The 17639-nt window shown below is 44.5% G+C and overlaps 2 protein-coding genes across 9 annotated transcripts in view; one reads left to right on the forward strand and one right to left on the reverse strand.

Annotated features, from left to right (window-relative positions):
- Positions 1–17639, forward strand: part of PIGA (phosphatidylinositol glycan anchor biosynthesis class A) — a 579723-nt gene that overhangs the window by 328186 nt on the left and 233898 nt on the right. The window lies entirely within an intron of this gene.
- EZH2 (enhancer of zeste 2 polycomb repressive complex 2 subunit) overlaps positions 1–17639 on the reverse strand; it is a 124353-nt gene that overhangs the window by 12031 nt on the left and 94683 nt on the right. For all 6 annotated transcript variants that reach the window (XM_042471203.1, XM_042471201.1, XM_042471199.1 and 3 more), the window contains 4 exons: positions 17152–17192; positions 14067–14192; positions 11771–11949; positions 2037–2132 (listed from right to left, as the gene is read on the reverse strand). In XM_042471203.1, the coding sequence (XP_042327137.1) occupies positions 2037–2132; positions 11771–11949; positions 14067–14192; positions 17152–17192 (442 nt within the window). The remainder of the gene's footprint in view (positions 1–2036; positions 2133–11770; positions 11950–14066; positions 14193–17151; positions 17193–17639) is intronic.

Consider the following 17639-nt stretch of genomic DNA (forward strand, 5'->3'; position numbering starts at 1 on the left):
TATGTCTATTGACGCTTCTCTCTTCAACAGTTGCAAAGCTTTGCCTACTAATAAACATCCTATACAACTCACTATACATACACCATTTCCTCCATTCTCCCTTCCTTTTCTTTTCAGCCATATATCTGGGAAGGATGGATTGCTTTTCTAGCCATCTTAAGAATGAATATTCACTGTAACCTCATTCTCTGGATGACACAGAGGAGCAATTCACATGCTCATGGGATTTACCCAAGACCTGAGTCATTAGAGTGAGTCTGTCTGTCACAAATCTCTTTACATGCGAATGAGACCAGTACCTTTTGGTCTCAGAACCACAGTCAATGCCACCACTTACCTTTTCAATATATTTGGCCTTAGCCCCTTAGAAACACTTTCCTGCAAAAACCATAATATATGACTAACTTGTATCTCTTCTATCTGTACTGAGTAAGTGTGATCCCAGCTTTAAATGCTTTCCAGGTCATATTGTATATTCTTTGTGTGGATTACCTTCTTGATGCCAGGATGGTATTCAATACTGACTGAATAATATTGTTGACTCATGTACTGCCCTTCAGTGCCCACATCATCAGCTTCAATAGCTCTGGGCTTTGATGAAAAATGTGACTGTGTTGGACCAGACTCTTGAAGCCATCTCCTTCAAATAATCTGTTTGATATTTTTCCTTCTCTTTAGAATTCAGAGACACAGGCATGTTAGTCTTGCGCATCAGTATGCATGGGGATCTTGTACCACCTTTGAAATTAACTGTGGGGAAGAGGTTGTAGCATAAGCTTTCATAGACTTGGGGGCAAAACAGACATCTTGCCACCCCTTTCAGTGTCGGATCAGGGCCACAGCAACCACTTGCCGCAACCCCGATCTGGCACTTTGCCACCTCAAAAAGAGGCAGCAAAATGCAGCTCCTTTTAGAGTTGGCAAAAAGGCACCTTTGCTGTCACGGCGGCACTTTTCAGTGCTCCTTTCAGTATGCAGCGTATGAACGCCGCACCAAAGGAGCACTGTGACCCACCCGCTGTGCAGCCAGACAGGTGGAGTGATGCCGGCATGGGATTGTATGTCGTCCAAACGCCACACTCTCATGCTGGTACCTCAAGCTGGTCTGTTTAGCACCTTGGTCTACTTTCTCACATGCTTTAAAGCTCAAGGTGTTTCAGCCTGCATACATTTTTATGATCTTCTTCACAGGTGAGGTTTCCTTTTCTCCAACAAATGAATGAGATTCTCTGCTTCAGAAATTTCCACAGTTAGATTTCAAATTATCCCTGAATTTAATTTATCTCTATTACAGAGAAAGCTCAACTAATTTCAACTTATATATGTCAGTGGTGATCTGAAGGACATTTATCTACAGTCATCCCTTCTTACTAGCGAGGGATCAGTTCTGGACCACCACCGCTCCCATGGATAACAAAAAATATGGGGCTTCAACATATTTGAAGAGATTGGAAATGAACAGTTTATCCACAGTTTAACAGAGAAATCAGAGATTAGATTTTATTAACAATTCAAATTATTATAGTGGGACACCTCACACAATATTCATTTACTTTCTATTCACAGTTATTTCATTTACACATTTATCAAAACATATTCTCAAATTGAAATGCATTAATTGAAAGTTATTTTGTCATTAGCTATTAAAATATTTTTTCCACAGAAGCCTCTTTTATAGTGATTGATGCCTCAACATCTCTACACATTCACAGACACCATTTTCACTACAGTGAAAATTATTTTGCTACACCCAGGGTCTACTTTAGTCAGTACTAACAGGATTCAGGTTCATGATAGAAACTTGGTAGAGCAATACTTCAAAATGATGACATAAAATGATAATTCTCTGAACAAGTGAAGATTTTAGCATACAGTTGGATGTATTTTATTGTACCTCTGCATTGTTCATCAGTGTATACCATGTGTAATCTTTGACTTATTTGAAAAGAAAAATGAGACTTATTTTACTTTACTAAAGAAGTTACTACAAATTGCTTTCTGAAAATGCTCAGTGCAAGCAAAGTTTTGTTTCTTACCTCACCACAATATTCAGAGATGAATTCATTTTTCTGCACTGGATCCTTAATGAAAATCCCCCAGCCTGCCACATCAGAAGGTGCTAGTAGCAAATGCTAAAGGAATGAAAAAGCAAGTGCTTTAAACAAAATATGGATGTTGGCAATTACTAACTCTAATCAAATACACACAATGTGAAGTAGAGTCTGTTTCAATATTTGAAGGGATGTCATATTGAGGATGGAACAAGCTTGTTTTCTGCTGTTCCAGAGACTAGGACTCGGAAGGATAGGTTACTTACCTGTAACGGTATTTCTTCGAGTGGTCATCTGTGAATACATACAAATGGGTTGTACTGCGTCCGCGCAGTGCTGTTCAGAAACTTCTAGAATCACTGGGCAAAGTTAACTTTGCAACTTTTAGCAACTTTTTGGCAGTAGCTCCGCCCATCCCTTACAAAGCCCCTGATATCCTGCTCTTTCCCCAGTTCTGAAATTGATGCCGCGTAAGCGACATGAGAATGAGCCAATTAAGAGCAGGACACTGAGGGGAGGACGGGCGGGATTTACATGTATTTGCAGATGACCACTCGAAGAAATACCGTTACAGGTAAGTAACCTGTCCTCCTTCTTCGTGGTCTCTGCGAATCATACAAATGGGCTGAGACTGACAAGCTTAGGTCAGCAGTGGAGGGAGTGTCATGAGACCCTAGTAAGGTTCAAACAAAGTGTGTTTATTTTCCACAATAAATATGTTGAACCAAGAAACCTGTGTTAGTCATATTCTGGTACCTTAAAGATAGCACTTAACCTGTGCAAGGCATAAGGCACATAAATAACACATTAGGTCATGCAAGACCTATGTAATCCATCAGAAAGTTTTAAACAAGCCACTGGCAAAAAACATTCCCTTCAGAACATGTAAACCATTGGAAATGTACACATTTAACAAAAACACATGAAAATGCAGTGCAATCAATGCAACCCTGAGACCAACACTGCCCTTCCAAAGGCTGCATCCCGTTTGGCCCTGGTATCCAGCCTGTAATGTTTTATGAAAGTCAAAGGCTGGGACCAAACAGCAGCTTTACAAACATCCTCCAAGGGGACCCCAATCAAGAATGCGGAGGATGCTGCTACCACCCTAGTTGCATGGGACTGAACCCTGGCCGGGAGAGGTCTGCCTAACAGTTTATAGCAGAGGTGGATGGTACCAGCCACCCATTTAGAAAACCTCTGCGCCGTCACAGGCAGTCCTTTCTTCAGTTCTGAGTGGCACTGGAAGAGTCTCTCGGAATGGCTCAAACCCACAGTTCTGTCCAAGTAGAAGGCCAAAGCCCTCCGAATGTCCAAAATGTGTAGACTGCGTTCGACCTCAGTGGTCGGGTTCGAAGCCAGGGTGGGCAAAACAATCTCTTGGCACATGTGAAAGGCAGACACCACCTTAGGCAAGAAAGTGATGTCAGTACGGAGGACTACCTTGTCCTTATGGAACCTAAGGAAAGGCTGGTCCCCCTGTAAGGTACAGAGTTCACCCGCATGGCGGGCAGAAGTGATGGCCACAAGGAAGGCAGTTTTCCAAGTCAATAGTCTCAAGTCCGTTGTGGCCATAGGTTCAAAGGACTTGGATTGTAAGGCAGACAGCACAGTGTCCAAGCTCCAAGCCGGTGCCAGTATCGAGACCGGATGGTGAAGGTTGCAGCAACCTTTCAGGAAACTTCACAAAAGGGTCCCTGAAAAAAGAAGGTTTGCCATCAAACTGGAAGTGGGAACAGATGGCTGAAAGGTAGCACTTCACGGAAGTGAGGCACAGGTGTCGACTCCTGTGGTGCTGGAGTTCTTGATGGCACATCCATTAGTGCCATCAAGAACTCCAGCACCACAGGAGTCGACATCTGAGCTGGAGAGAGGTCTCTGTCAGAGAGGAACAAAAGAAACTTCTTCCATTTGGAAGCATAGGACCTTTGGGTAGCTGGTCTGTGGGCAGCCAAGATCACCGTCCGTACCAAAAGAGGTAGTGAGGCTAAGGACGGAGTCTCCAAGCCACCAATAGCAAGCTCTCAATGTTTGGATGTCGAACCTGGCCGTTCTGGATCGTGAGGAGGTCGGGACGGAGCTCGAGGCGGAGAAGGTCTCTCCTGGAGAGGTGAAGCAGGGACGGGAACCACGGCTGTCTCGGCCATCAAGGAGTGATCAGGATGGCATCTGAGCGGTCCACTGTCATCTTGGAGACCACCCTGGTGATCAATGGGAATGGAGGGAAGGCGTAGAGCATCTCTCCTGACCAAGCGAAGCCAAACGCGTCTCCGAGGGAGTTCTCACTGTGCGCCCGGGAGCAGAACTGGGGACAGTGGCTCTTGCGAGCGGTCTCAAAGAGGTCGATCTGGGGGGTTCCCCACCGATGGAATAGGTCACTGACCGTCTCAGGATGGAGCCTCCACTCGTGGCAGACAGTGGAAGATCTGCTGAGCTGGTCGGCCAATTCGTTTTCCTCTCCTGGTAGGTGAATTGCTTGGAGGAGGGTCTGTCTCGCAATGCACCAGTCCCAGATCCTGTGGGTAATGTCCAGCAAGGTTTGGGATCTGGTACCGCCCTGCTTGTTGAGGTAGTACATGACTGTAGTATTGTCCGTCAACAGCTGGACTACCCTGTTGCAGAGGCTGGATTCGAATGACTTCAAGGCCTTTTCCATGGTGAGCATCTCGAGGGCGCTGATGTGGAGAGACTGCTCGCTCGGGGACTACTTGTCCTTTACTAGAAGGCCGGGCATGTGAGCGCCCCAACCCTCTAGGGAAGCATCTGTGGTCAGGGTTACCTCGTGCTGAGGAGGCAAAAAAGGCATGCCAATGCAGATGTTGCGGGAGTCGAGCCACCAGTGAAGGGAGCGGGCGATAGCCTTGGAATGGTGAGCCACTTGGACGGCTGCTCCTCCATGGCATCGAAGACTGACAGGAACCATGACTGGAGGCAGTCAGGACCGAAGTCTCGCCCACAGGGTGATGAACGTTGTCGAAGCCATGAGTCCTAGGGCTACCTGGACATCTCTGGCCCTCACCTGTCTGTGCACCAAGCAAGTCCTGACAGAGGAGCAGAGGGACAGGAAACGGTCCGAAGGGAGATAGGTGATGCAATCATCGGAGTCGAGGATGGTGCCTATGAACCTGATCTGCCTGGACGGGGTGAGGTGGGACTTTTCCAGGTTGACCACAAGCCCCAGGGTGGACAAGAGTTCCAGTGTAAACTTGACATCTCCTTGGAGCTCTTCCACAGAGGGAGCCGCGAGAAGCCAATCGTCCAAGTAGGGGAAGACTCTAGAGCCGTGCTGGTGGAGATAGGCCACTACCAGAGCCATGCACTTGGTGATGACCCTCAGAGCTGTGGAGAGGCTGAAGGGAAGGACATTGTAATGTACATGTCGTGCCCGATGGTGAAGGCGAGAAATCTCCGATGGTTGTCCCTTATTCCCACATGGAAATAAGCAACCTTCAGGTCGATGGTAGCGAACCAGAGGCCCTGGTGCAATAAGGGAAGGATGAAAGCAAGGGTTACCATGCAGAACCGACGGTAGAACAAAAAGTCATTAAGGTCTCGTAAGTCTAAGATTGGCCTTATGCCACCAACAGATTTGGGCACCGTAAAGTATCTTGAAAAGAACATCTGGGGGCCTGGTTGGAGTCTATAGGGAGATAACCCCCTTTGATAACAAGGTGCATACTTCGTCGAGAAGGGTGTCTGAGGGGGTGGTGGAAACAATAGCTCCAGTTGGTGGGAGCTCTTCAAACTCAAGGGCATAACCCCTGCAGACTATGTCCAAAACCCACGAGTCGGAGGTGACTGGCAGATGTTGGCAAAGAGCCTAAGCCTATCCAGGAAAGAGGAGGGAGACGGGACAAAGCACGCAGGAACCCTTCATGACCTCTTCTTGCCCTGTTCAGTATCCTGCCGGCGATTCTTTCAGTACTGGGCAGGAGCATTACGCTGACTAGAGGAGGAGGAAGATTGAGAAGGGTAGCACTGCCTCTGTGGCTCTTGGTGCTGGTAGGGACGGTCCTGTTGGAAGGACCTCTGACCTTGGCCCTGCCACTGCTGCTGTCACTTCCTAAACGGAGCCGGGGAGGTCGAGGACATACCGTGTTTTTTGGCAGCCGCCTTCATCCGGTACTTGTGGTTCAGACAGTCGTCAGTCTCAGCATGAAACAAGCTGGAATCATCGAATGGCATGTCCTCTATGGCAGCCCTTGCGTTAGGGTTCAGGTCCGAACCACGGAGTCAAGCATGGAGTCGAAGGGCCACCAATGCCGCCACTGCCCTCCAAGAGCAGTTGGCCACATTGCGGGAGAGGGTGATGAGCCAACTCCCGATGGAGTGGGCCTCGTCTCCAATCTCCACGAGTTTGCGTTGGCAATCATCAGGTACCTCGGGAATCAGCGGCGAGATCTTTTCCATGAGGGTCTGCACATATGCACCCATGCAGACGTTGTAATTAACAGCTTTCACGGCCAGGGCAGAGGCAGAGTAGGCCTTCTTGGCCAGCCCGTCTATTTTCTTGGCCTCCCGGTCCAACGGCGAAGTGGCCATCTTCGGAGTGAAAGCTTGATGTGATCCCTCCACAATCGCTGAATTCTGCTTCGGGTGCGTTGACAACCAGGAGCAGTGGATCGGGGAGATCTTATAGAGAGACTCTATCTTCTTAGTGGACCTGACTAATGAGGCAGGGGCCTTCCACGAGCACTTGACAATGTCTTCCAACGATGGCAGGAAAGGAATGGAGGGAGGTGTAGGGACATTGCTGTGGATGTGCCGCTCAACCGGGTCTTTAGCTTGCTCTTCTGGGTAGGATAGCTCGATGTCAAGGGCATTGGCCATCTTGATGATGTGCTCGTTGAACATTCGCACATCATCAAAGGGGGAGGAAGAGCCAGGATGGTGCAACTGCTGGGGCGACCCTGGAGGAGAGGCCTCATCCGAAGAAGGTTCGTCTGCTCAATAGGCCTGCAGCTCATCCCCATCCGAATCTGAGTCCAGTTCAACAACCTGTTGCACCAGTAGACGGCGAGGCGTTGTTGGTACCGGGTCCAGCTCGACGATTTGTTGCGTCAGTGGGCGGCGAGGAGTCATCAATACCAGAGACAGCGGCAAGATGCAGAGGCCGATGCAGACTGGTTGTGAAGGTGGCAAGGTCTTGGCAGGATGTGGTCGAGTGCCAGCCCTTGACGACATATGGTCCAAGGCAGTGTCCTTTGAGACAGTGATGAAATAACGGTCCGTCTCGCTATCATAAAATAGGTCCGAATCCTTGTGGTGATGGACCTGAGCCTCATGGACTGTCACCTGCGGAATGGGAGTCGGAGACTGGTGTCGAGAGGACCGAGAATCGTCATCTCCGGAAGCAAGAATGGGAATGGTGGCCAAAGTAGAGGTCGGTGTCGACGTCAACTTGGGTGAACTGACGGAAAGAGGCGCTGACTGAGAGGAAGGCGGAGGCGAGGCCAAAGGCCTTGGAGAAGTGAGTGTGTCGGAGTCGTTGCGACGGGGCTTCTTATGAGAGCCATCCGAAGACTTATGAGAGCCCTCTGAAGACTTAGCATAAACCTTCTTATGGCCGTGATCCGGGGCATCCGCAGATTTGGCCTTCTTGGAGTGGACGGGAGAGCCCTCGGGCACGGTCTTGGTGTCATGGCCCCTTTTCCTGGAGGACTTAGAGCCTGGTTCAGGGTGTGAGATGTCCTCCGGTGCCAATGTCGATCTCGATTCCGACTCCTTCTTCTTGGCCCTATCCTTCTTCTTACCAGAGGAGGATGGCCGGGAGCTAGAACCCTCGGTCCCAGTGGTCTTGGGGGGATGCTTGAAGGGTATGTCGGTGGCACTGGGCTCTTCTGAGCCACGGGCCACATCGGCGGTGGCACTGAGTTCAACAGAACCACGGGCTGCAGGGGCAGCCGACGAAGAGGTCGCGGTTGGTGGAGCGGAGGGGCTCTTGGCCATGGACACGGTTGCTGGAGCGGATATGGTCGCAGGGGCCAAGACAGAGGCAGGGGCCGAGACGGACCAGGTGACCTCCTGGGGCTTAAGGACCCCATGACAGATGGCCTTTGTGAGACGGGACTCACGGTTCTTCCGAGCCTGCGGGATCATCGACTTGCATAGAAGACAAGCCTTGGTGTTATGAGCCTCACTAAGGCACAGCAGACAGGAGGAATGAGGATCTTGCACCAAAACTTTCCCGCCACAAACATCGCATTTCTTGAACGGTGCGGGAGACATCGTGGAGAAACGACGAAGCCGAGTCAGAAACCAAAGAGCGAGGTCAAATGAGTTGAAATAGTCAACGGTACACAGGGGGTCAAGATCAATCGATGGTCAAAAACGGTCTGAGTCAAATTACCAGTGATGAGTCAAAAGAAGCACAAGCAAAGTTCCCTCAAGCAGCTAACGCAGCGGAAAAAAGGAACTGGGGAAAGAGTGGGAAACCAGGGGCTTTATAAGGGATGGGTGGAACTACAGCCAAAAAGTTGCTAAAAGTTGCAAAGTTAACTTTGCCCAGTGATTCCAGAAGTTTCCGAACAGCACTGCGCAGGCGCAGTACAACCCATTTGTATGATTCACAGAGACCATGAAGAAGAACAATGGATATGCAAGCTACAGGAAAAGAGATTCCACCCCAACATTATGAGGAACTTCCTGACAGTAAGGGCTGTTCAACAGTGGAACACACTCCTTCCTCGGAGTGTAGTGTAGTCTTCTTCCTTAGAGGTATTTAAACAGAGGCTGGATGGCCATCTGTTGGGGGTGCTTTGATTGTGAGTTCCTGCATGGCAGGGGGTTGGACTGGATGGCCCTTGTGGTCTCTTCCAACTCTACGATTCTATGAGTCAAAGCAGGTTTACCTCTGCAAGTAATGACCAAAATCCTGTATCAAGTATGTTGAATATAGTCTGCCCAGTTCTATACCCTCTTTCAAGCCCTGGAAAACGCTATTGCTGCTGCTACCTACTGGGAGATTGGGGGGGGGGATTCAAAAGTGGTTGAAAAAAGGGTACACTCACAGTTGTAGTGCACCCTCCTTTTCCCTCCCTTTGGAAACCAGCCTAGCTGGTGGTGTGAACTCCCCCCCCCCCCAAAACACAGCAACAGGATCTCCTGGAGCTTGGCAGCTGCTAGTGGGGACTGGTTTTGAACCACAGGCTAGAGAATTGCCCTCTGCAGCCCATCTACAAACAGATATACATATGCAAAAGCCACACCTATGCATACATATGTCACTAACAAGATATTGCCCAGCACTCCCAGGAACCGTCTGTTCATGTAGCAATATAAAGTGTATCACAGCTGACATGCAAGAACACAGAGTATATTTAGAAAATACCAGGCAAAGTCACAAAACATAAGCCAATTTATCATGTTCTCAATAAACAGATATCACCCACAGAGCCAAAGTGCACCCACCCAATGCTACATAACCCAACAAACCATAAAAAGAATCCATAATTTGTTCTTGGTTTCCTTCACTGGAAGACAAACCAGAGAAGGGAAGTTCCTAAAGGGCTCCATGGCTTTACTGCTTATCCATACTGTCAGAGTTCTTCTTTAATTCTGTGGTTTAACCATGTTGACTGAAGCAAACACATTTTAAATGAAATAAATTGCTACAACAATCTTCCTCACTTAAGCTTTCACATTACAGTCAGTCCTTTAAAAATTTGCTCCACTCTCCCCAGAACAGTATTTATGTACCAGCTCCTACAACTCTCAAATACATGCCACAATCTACACACAACAATCTATTTCAGAACTATTTCAGCAGAGTATCAAATTAGGCATTCCTAATCACAGCTACAAATGCAGCAACACAGATCACATGCCTCAGTAAGTATTAGTATAAAAGTTTTAAATGAGAAAACTAGTTCATTTTTTAATGTTTGTTATGAAGGAAAATCAACATTGAATTGTGAGGTCCACAAATACATGCAAGAGACATGGACTCATGGAAATACACTACTCTAACCACTTGCAAAGAACAAAGGACATACAGCCCGTACATCCACTATACCATTTATTTTATTAAAACTAGTCCACCTGTCATATTTGTTTGTTCAAAATCCATTTCATTTTACCAACCAAGTATTTACATGCAATAAAATGTCAGTTTATTACTGTTGTTGACACTCATTTCATTTTCTACATGAAACTGTAACACTGTAAATCTTCCAATGAAAAATATAGTCAGTGAACCATGACAACTCTAATTCATTCAATCCTAATTTGAAAGCAATGCTAACAACTCTGTTTTAAAAATATTAAACTTGTTAGACACAAGTGTTACATGGTAACACGATAGTCCTACAAACATGAATAATCACTCCAATTACAGTGGTGCCTCGGGTTACGAAATTAATTCGTTCCGCGGCTAATTTCGTAACCCGAAAAACCTTCGTAAGCCGAATTGCCATAGGCGCTAATGGGGAAAAAAGCCGCGGCTCTGCCGCGGCTCCATTTAAACAGCGCCGGAGTTTTTTCGTAACCCGAAAAAACCTTCGTAACCCGAAACAATAAATCCCTATGGGATTTTTTCGTATCCCGAAAAATTCGTAACCTGGGTATTTCGTATCCCGAGGTACCACTGTACAATGGTCTGAGTAAATTATCTATTGAAAAATATTGCATTTAGAATGACATGCAATATCACTACATATACAGCATGCCCATGTTTTACGCCAAACGCAGCTTTCAGCATACGCTGAAAGCTGTGCCAGAAGAGCCCATCGCGCGCCCTTGAAGAAGTAATGGGGTGCGCGCCCATGGCGCATGTGCGCTTCTGTGCCACAGCATGCCATGGGCACGAGCCCCATTAGTTCCTATGGGGCTTCAGCATACGCTGATTTCTCCTTACACAGAGGGGTCCAGAACGGATCCCCACATAAGGGGAGGGCGCACTGTACACCTGTTGCTGCATTAACTAAGTAGTTAATAATGGAAGTGTAAATTACCCTCCATTTGAGAGAGGAAACAGGACCTGTCACCACAAAGATTCATAGAATCATAAGAGTTGGAGTTCCCAAATAAAATGGTGTAATTCAAAGTGTCATGTTAAGTAGAAATTGATTTCCACTTTCTTGACACAGAGAACTCTAGCACAGACTTGCACAGCTTGGCAGTAGGTAGGGGCCAAAATTAAAATACACTAAACTTCTCCAGGCTGCAGATAGGTTTTTAGTGGCTCACTTTCCAAGTAAAGGTATAATTAATGAATAAACTATTTTAATCAATAATAACAACAACATAAATATTAATATTAATTCCATCTTCCTCTCCTCAAAAGAAAGCCCAGTGGCGGAGGAGACTTGAGAGATGCAAATTTGCTTTCCCTCCTCTTTTGCAGCCTGGCCTTCTCCACTGGAGAAACCCAGCTCCAGAGGAGGCTCAGGGGCAAGCATTCACCCTTCCTCTACTCTGCCACCTGCCCTTCTCTGTAAAAAGCCTGGCTGTGGAGGAGGCTCATCGGGGTGGGGGTGGGGGCACACATTTGCTCTTCATCCTCCTCTGCAGCCCAGCTCTTTTCCGGGAAAAAGCTAGGAGGCAGTGGAGCCTTGACATCCTCATGGGCCACCTAAAATTCCTTTGGAGGTCCGCAAGTGGCCTGCGGGCCTTATGTTGTGCAGGCCTGCTCTAGCACATCCCTGTTCTATAAAACAGAAACATTTCATTAAATTTTGGGGTACTAATGAATGTTTGCTATGCTTAAACAGACTTATCACCTTTTTTGATCCTCGCTGAATGCTGCAATTCTTGCAAGACACATTTTTGCTATCCCAGTGGTCAGCTGCTCCACAAGTTAAACAGAGATCTGGATCACATTCTCGTACAGCCAGGTAACAAGGGCACTGCTTTGTGTTGCATTGTGCTTTGCATCGGCATCCAGGAAACCTGTTTTGGCCTAGAAGGAGGGGGGAAATAAAAATATGAAAAATGAACCAACTTTGTTTTCAGTGGAACAGACCTGACAAATAAATAGACAACTGCTTACTGCTAGTTTGCCATAACTGCTAGTTTCCTATACAAGCCTTTAATTTGATGCCTGAGACAAACACCTGAGATGCTGAACTCCAGTTGCTTATGCAAAACATCAAAATGAAATACACAACTTAAAAATGATAAATCTCAGCTTCTCTCACAACGGATCCGCTCAACAGATTGTGACTTTATTTACATATCACTGAACAACCACACGGTTTTAGTAATTTCATAAGGATTTTTTTCCCTTTTTTACAACAATGTCTTCAAATAACAGACCAGTGGCTCAAACGAGCTTCCAAGCACTGGGCTGGCAAATATATCACAAAGGCAATGTATTAAATTATCTTTATTTTTCATAATTCAATTCTTCAACTTCAAAATATATGCTGCTTAAAAAAAATTCAGTTTCACCACTTACTGGAAGAAGAGTAATTAAAATAATAAGAATGTGATCTAATTAAAATACAGTCGGTCCTTCTTATACATTGATTTTTTTGAAAATGTTCAAAAAAAGAATAAATTTCAAATATCAATTTTCCCCCCATTTTTCATAAGGGACACCATTTTGCTGCCATTATATTTAATGGGGCTTGAGCATCCACGGATTTTGTTATCCACAGGGGATTTTGGAACCAAACCCCAGTGTATAACAAAGGTTCACTATAATAAGAATAATATGAACTCCTTGAGTGAACAAATGTACAGCCAATCCTCCTAACTAGCAGATCTGAGGTCCGTGATCTTGAATATCTGCGGAGGGGCAACCTCCTCTGTTTCTAATGGCACACATGCCCAGCACACACACACACAGGGTGTGCGCATGGGAGCACACCCCATTCAAGCCTATGGGGTTTGAATATGTGTGAACCTCCGTTTTTGCGGGGGTGATGGTGGTGGTCCGAACGGATCCCCTGCCAAAATGGAGGGCAAACTGTATACTATTAGTGCCTATTTTCTTCCAACATATCATTAGCAAAGACACTGACAAAAATCAACTAAGAACATAGGCATACTAAGTACACACACAGCCTTTTCTTAGTTTTGCAGTTCCTTAACACAGTGTCCTTTGAAGTCCTAACTTTCAGCAAACATTTCTCATAATTATTGAGGAACCCTTGAGTGTTAGAGATGATTTGGTGGAAAGTTTCATGTTACCAACATATTAATTATGCTTAAATGACAACCTGTATGAATTGAGAATACATCTTCGAATATACTCATTTTTCCTTGCTGCAGCTAATCCAACAGAAACTAGAAAGCTTTCCATAAAGGAACTTGTTCATCACTTGTGTTCCTACTGAAGAACTGCAAGCTTCATAGGAATGACCCAATATTTTTTGTAATGATGTTTGAAATCCACTATTCTGGAAAGTGAGTATTTCCTTAGCTGCTATTAAAGTTTCTCAGTGACGACATCTTCTTAAAAGAGTTTTAGGATGTACTGGCCACGCTGCAATCTTATATATATTATCCCAATGCTAGACCCACTGGATCCAAAATGACTTACCTCTGAATATATAAGCATTGGCTTTCCAATCTTAGAGGTGATTCTTTCTTTACAAGGCCTAACTACATGTCATAGTTGTCTTGTGGTTTGACACTACACAGCTATTTTTAAAATAACTGGTATGGATAAGGGACAATGACATGAGAAGGGAAGAAAAGAGCTTCACTGTTATGCCTTCTTCATGCTTTCAGTCAAAAAGAACTTCCCACATATGTCCTCTATTCACAACTGGCAGGGAGCACATCAATAGTAGTAATAGGAAGTTCGAAATTGAAGGCTTTCATGGCTGGCATCCGTAGTTTTTTGTGGGTTTTCTGGTCTATGTGGCCATGTTCTAGAAGAGTTTCTTCCTGACATGTCGCCAGCAACTGTGGCTGGCGAAATGTCAGGAAGAAACTCTTCTAGAATATGTCCACATAGACCAAAAAACCCACAGAAAATACGAAACTTTCCACAAAACTTAAATCCCGTGTACTTGATTTCTCCAAAACAGAAATAAAAAAAACCCATCATTTTCTCAAATCACTTACATTCTGAACTGCACTGACAAAATTTCTCACAAAAGTTCTGAGCAATGACGCAAGGACACGAGCTGTCACAAGGCTGACGTGGATGATCACATGGCTGGTAATTGTAAACATGATTGGATGACCCATCTGAAGAAAAATATTATTTAGAAGACTTTAGGAAGAGGAAACTTGATACTGTACCTTTGAACAATTTAAAAATTAGAATGCTCTCCTCCCCGAACTACCTTCCACCAAACTCTGTAGCATATTTTCTTTTTCTTTTTTAAATTTTTAAAATTACAAACAGCAATAATCATAATGCTAACACTAACAGTAATACATCAGAATAATACATTTCTACATACCTAAAACAAACATATAGGGGAAACAAATCACACTAAAATATAAATCTACTAAAAATAAAAATAAAAGGATAAACAGGCAAGATAGGGGAACTATGGTTTCCAACTTGCATGTCTGTAGTTCTATTATATTGAATATATCCTTTCAAATCTTAACCTAGCCATCATATTTTAAAATTAGTTTTAACAATAAATCTATAAACCTATACATAATAAGATCATTCTTACTTAAAAAGCAAGAATGTGTGTGTGGGGGGGTGTTGCATGCAAGAATTCCCTATCTATCTAAGGAGGGGGAAAGAGAACGCAAAAATCTTCCAACAAAAACTAAATATAGAGCATTTTAATAGCATTAATTGTTCTATTCCTGACTTTCCCCAGCAATATTTAGCTCTTTAAGGATACCATCTGAAGGTCCCTGACAGGGTGCCAAAGGGGCCATTGGACAAATTTCCTTCTCTAGCCATAAAGCTTGCTCTAAAGGTCACCAACATCCATGATTTCCTGAGTGCTCATGTTTGTACATGCACAAAGGCAATGTGGAACTTTTCAAAATATGAGATTTTGACACTAATGCGAATCTTTCTCCTTTACATGCATGCTCATGCTGCCATCAGTTCAGATCAAAAAAAACATCTGACATGGCAGGAAGAAAAGAAAGCACCCATCTTCTGTTGCTGGAAGAATGGTTTGTGTAAATGTAGATGACCACTCCAACAAAAACAGTTAACAGTAACCAACTTTCCTTCACTGTGGTCTCTGAATGTTATTGCTGTGGCTGGTATCTTGGATGGCTCAGTACAGCATAATATTTCTGCATACAGCTGCATACATGTAGCCATTCACTAAGCCTTGGACTTACCATAGAGCTGCTGCAGCCCTCCTCTTGCCCCCACAGCCATCCTATGCCTGGCGGAGAGCAGTGGAAAGACTGGAGAAGTGTCTAGCCAGATATAAAATGATCAAATCATCTACTGCAGCCTGTCAGAGGCCTCCGAAAGTGAATGAAGTAATCATTTTGCACCTGGCTTCAGGAACAAAGCCAGGTGCTTCTGTGATTCTCTCACTCTCCACCAGGTATAGAATGGTGGGGAAAAGGCTGCAGAAGCATGGTAAATCCAGACAGGCTTTGGTCATTGCCAAGAGAGGAAAGGAATGTTTCCACACTAACTTTAAAAAGACATATGTAGGTATAAGGTTCTGGCTCACAAGACAGGGAAAATAAAAACCCAGAGAGAGAAAAGAGGGAGTTGACAGTGGAAAGAAGAAAATCTAATGGGTTCCTGCAAGCTGAGCTTACATACGAGGAGATGACCCTGGTTATGTGGATTGCTCCCCTTCACTACCCAGATAATAATTTGGGTCCCAAATACTTGTTGCAGCACCTCTCTCAGTAGATGCTAGCACTTCAGATCTTTGAAAAAGGCTTTTCTCATGATCCTGCCTGTAGGCAACACCCACAAAGCAGTGACCCAAGCAAGGACCTTCTCTTTTGTTGCCCTTTATTATGGAATATCCTGCCTTCCACAGTTCATCAAGCATCTTTAGTAACTCATTTTAGCTGATTTCTTTAGCTACTTCACACAGACCTCTAGGTTATTTTTACGCTGTATTAGATCTTGCTTCCACAGTTAAGTTTGACTACCTTTTAGGGTTTTTTTTAACAAGTGGCTGTGCTTTGTATCTTTACTTTCTTTGCAAGTTGCTTTGTGAAGTGTTTCTTTTTTTTTTTAAATGAAGAGCAATACAGAAATTGAATAACAGAGAAATAAATATAGTTTGTGTACTATCAGACTTTGGATGTTATTTTATTTTTAAAGTAGCATATAGGCTAGAATAAGGTTGGCATAGCATGCCAGGGTTAACTGCTAGTTCTGCTGACAGTGTTTTTAGGTGGTTGCATAAGACATTCCAATTGTTGTAGTTGTGTGCCTTCAAGTCATTTCTGACCTATGGGGACCCCAAAGTGAACCTATCATAGGGTTTTCTTGAAAAGATTTGTTCAAAGGGAGTTTGCCTTTGCCTTCATCTAAGGCTGAGGAAGTGATTTGTTCAAGATCAGCCAGTGGGTTTCCATGGTGGAGCATGGGTTTCAACCCTGGTCTCCAGAATCTCAGTCCAACCCTCAAACTACTACACCACACAATGCATCTCTCCATTTGCCCACAAGACAACATAGCAGACTGAATGCCAGTCAGTGAACAACCACATCCACTAGATTCAGAATGCCCACTGGAATGTTTCTGCTGCTTTATCCTGCTCATGAAACTTTATGCCCTATCAGCATTAAAGAGGATCTGGGCCACTACATTCAATGTTCTATCAAACAGTTTACATTTTTCTATAGTTACAGTAACACAGAATATCTACTCACTGCTGCATAAACATAGTATGTTCACAACTTTATCTTGCCTTATCCTACCTCCCAACCTGTGCTATAAACCTAAAAGTAGCAACATAAACATAAAATTAGTCTCCAAGATCACCAGGACGTCCCTGTTCATTCAAGGAGCTGTTCTGTGCCCATGCTGCATTGTGTCATTATGGTCACTTTAATGGAAGTGAGCAGGGAAGTCCTGAGGGACAAGGAATCTCTCTATATAATGGAGTACACCTGGCCACAAAGATTTACTGGACTGGATAATTTATTGATTCTTGATCCCCATGTAGTTCAGGATTATCCTTCATTATTTGGAAAAAAACCAAGGTTTTTCAGGTCACAAAGCTAACGGTAAGATACTAACCCTTCTTTAGCTGTATCTTCCTGCAATGAGCAGCCCACAACCTGTAAAAACCGAAACATACATTAAAGCTGACAGGCTGTACTGAATGAGACTATTTTGATATCATTTTTAAATCCCAAAAATCTAAAAAAAAACCCCAACTTTCCCACAATTACAGTCGACCTTCTGCATCCATGGATTCTTTATCCAGGGATTCAAGCATCCACAGCTTGAAATATTCAAAAATATATATAAATTCCCAAAAGCAAACCTTGATTTTGCCATTTTATAGAATCATAGAATCATAGAGTTGGAAGAGACCACTAGGGCCATCCAGTCCAACCCCCATATGAGGAACACTATTTTACTGTGCCACTGTATATAATGGGACTTGAGCATCCATGCATTTTGGTATCCATGGGCATTCCCAGTGGATACCAAAGGTCCACTGTACATCATAAAACATCCTGTAACAAAGTTATTAATTATACTAGAAATCTTAACTTTGC

This window comes from Sceloporus undulatus, chromosome 6 (assembly GCF_019175285.1).
Source record: "Sceloporus undulatus isolate JIND9_A2432 ecotype Alabama chromosome 6, SceUnd_v1.1, whole genome shotgun sequence".
NCBI classification, from domain to species: Eukaryota; Metazoa; Chordata; class Lepidosauria; order Squamata; family Phrynosomatidae; genus Sceloporus; species Sceloporus undulatus.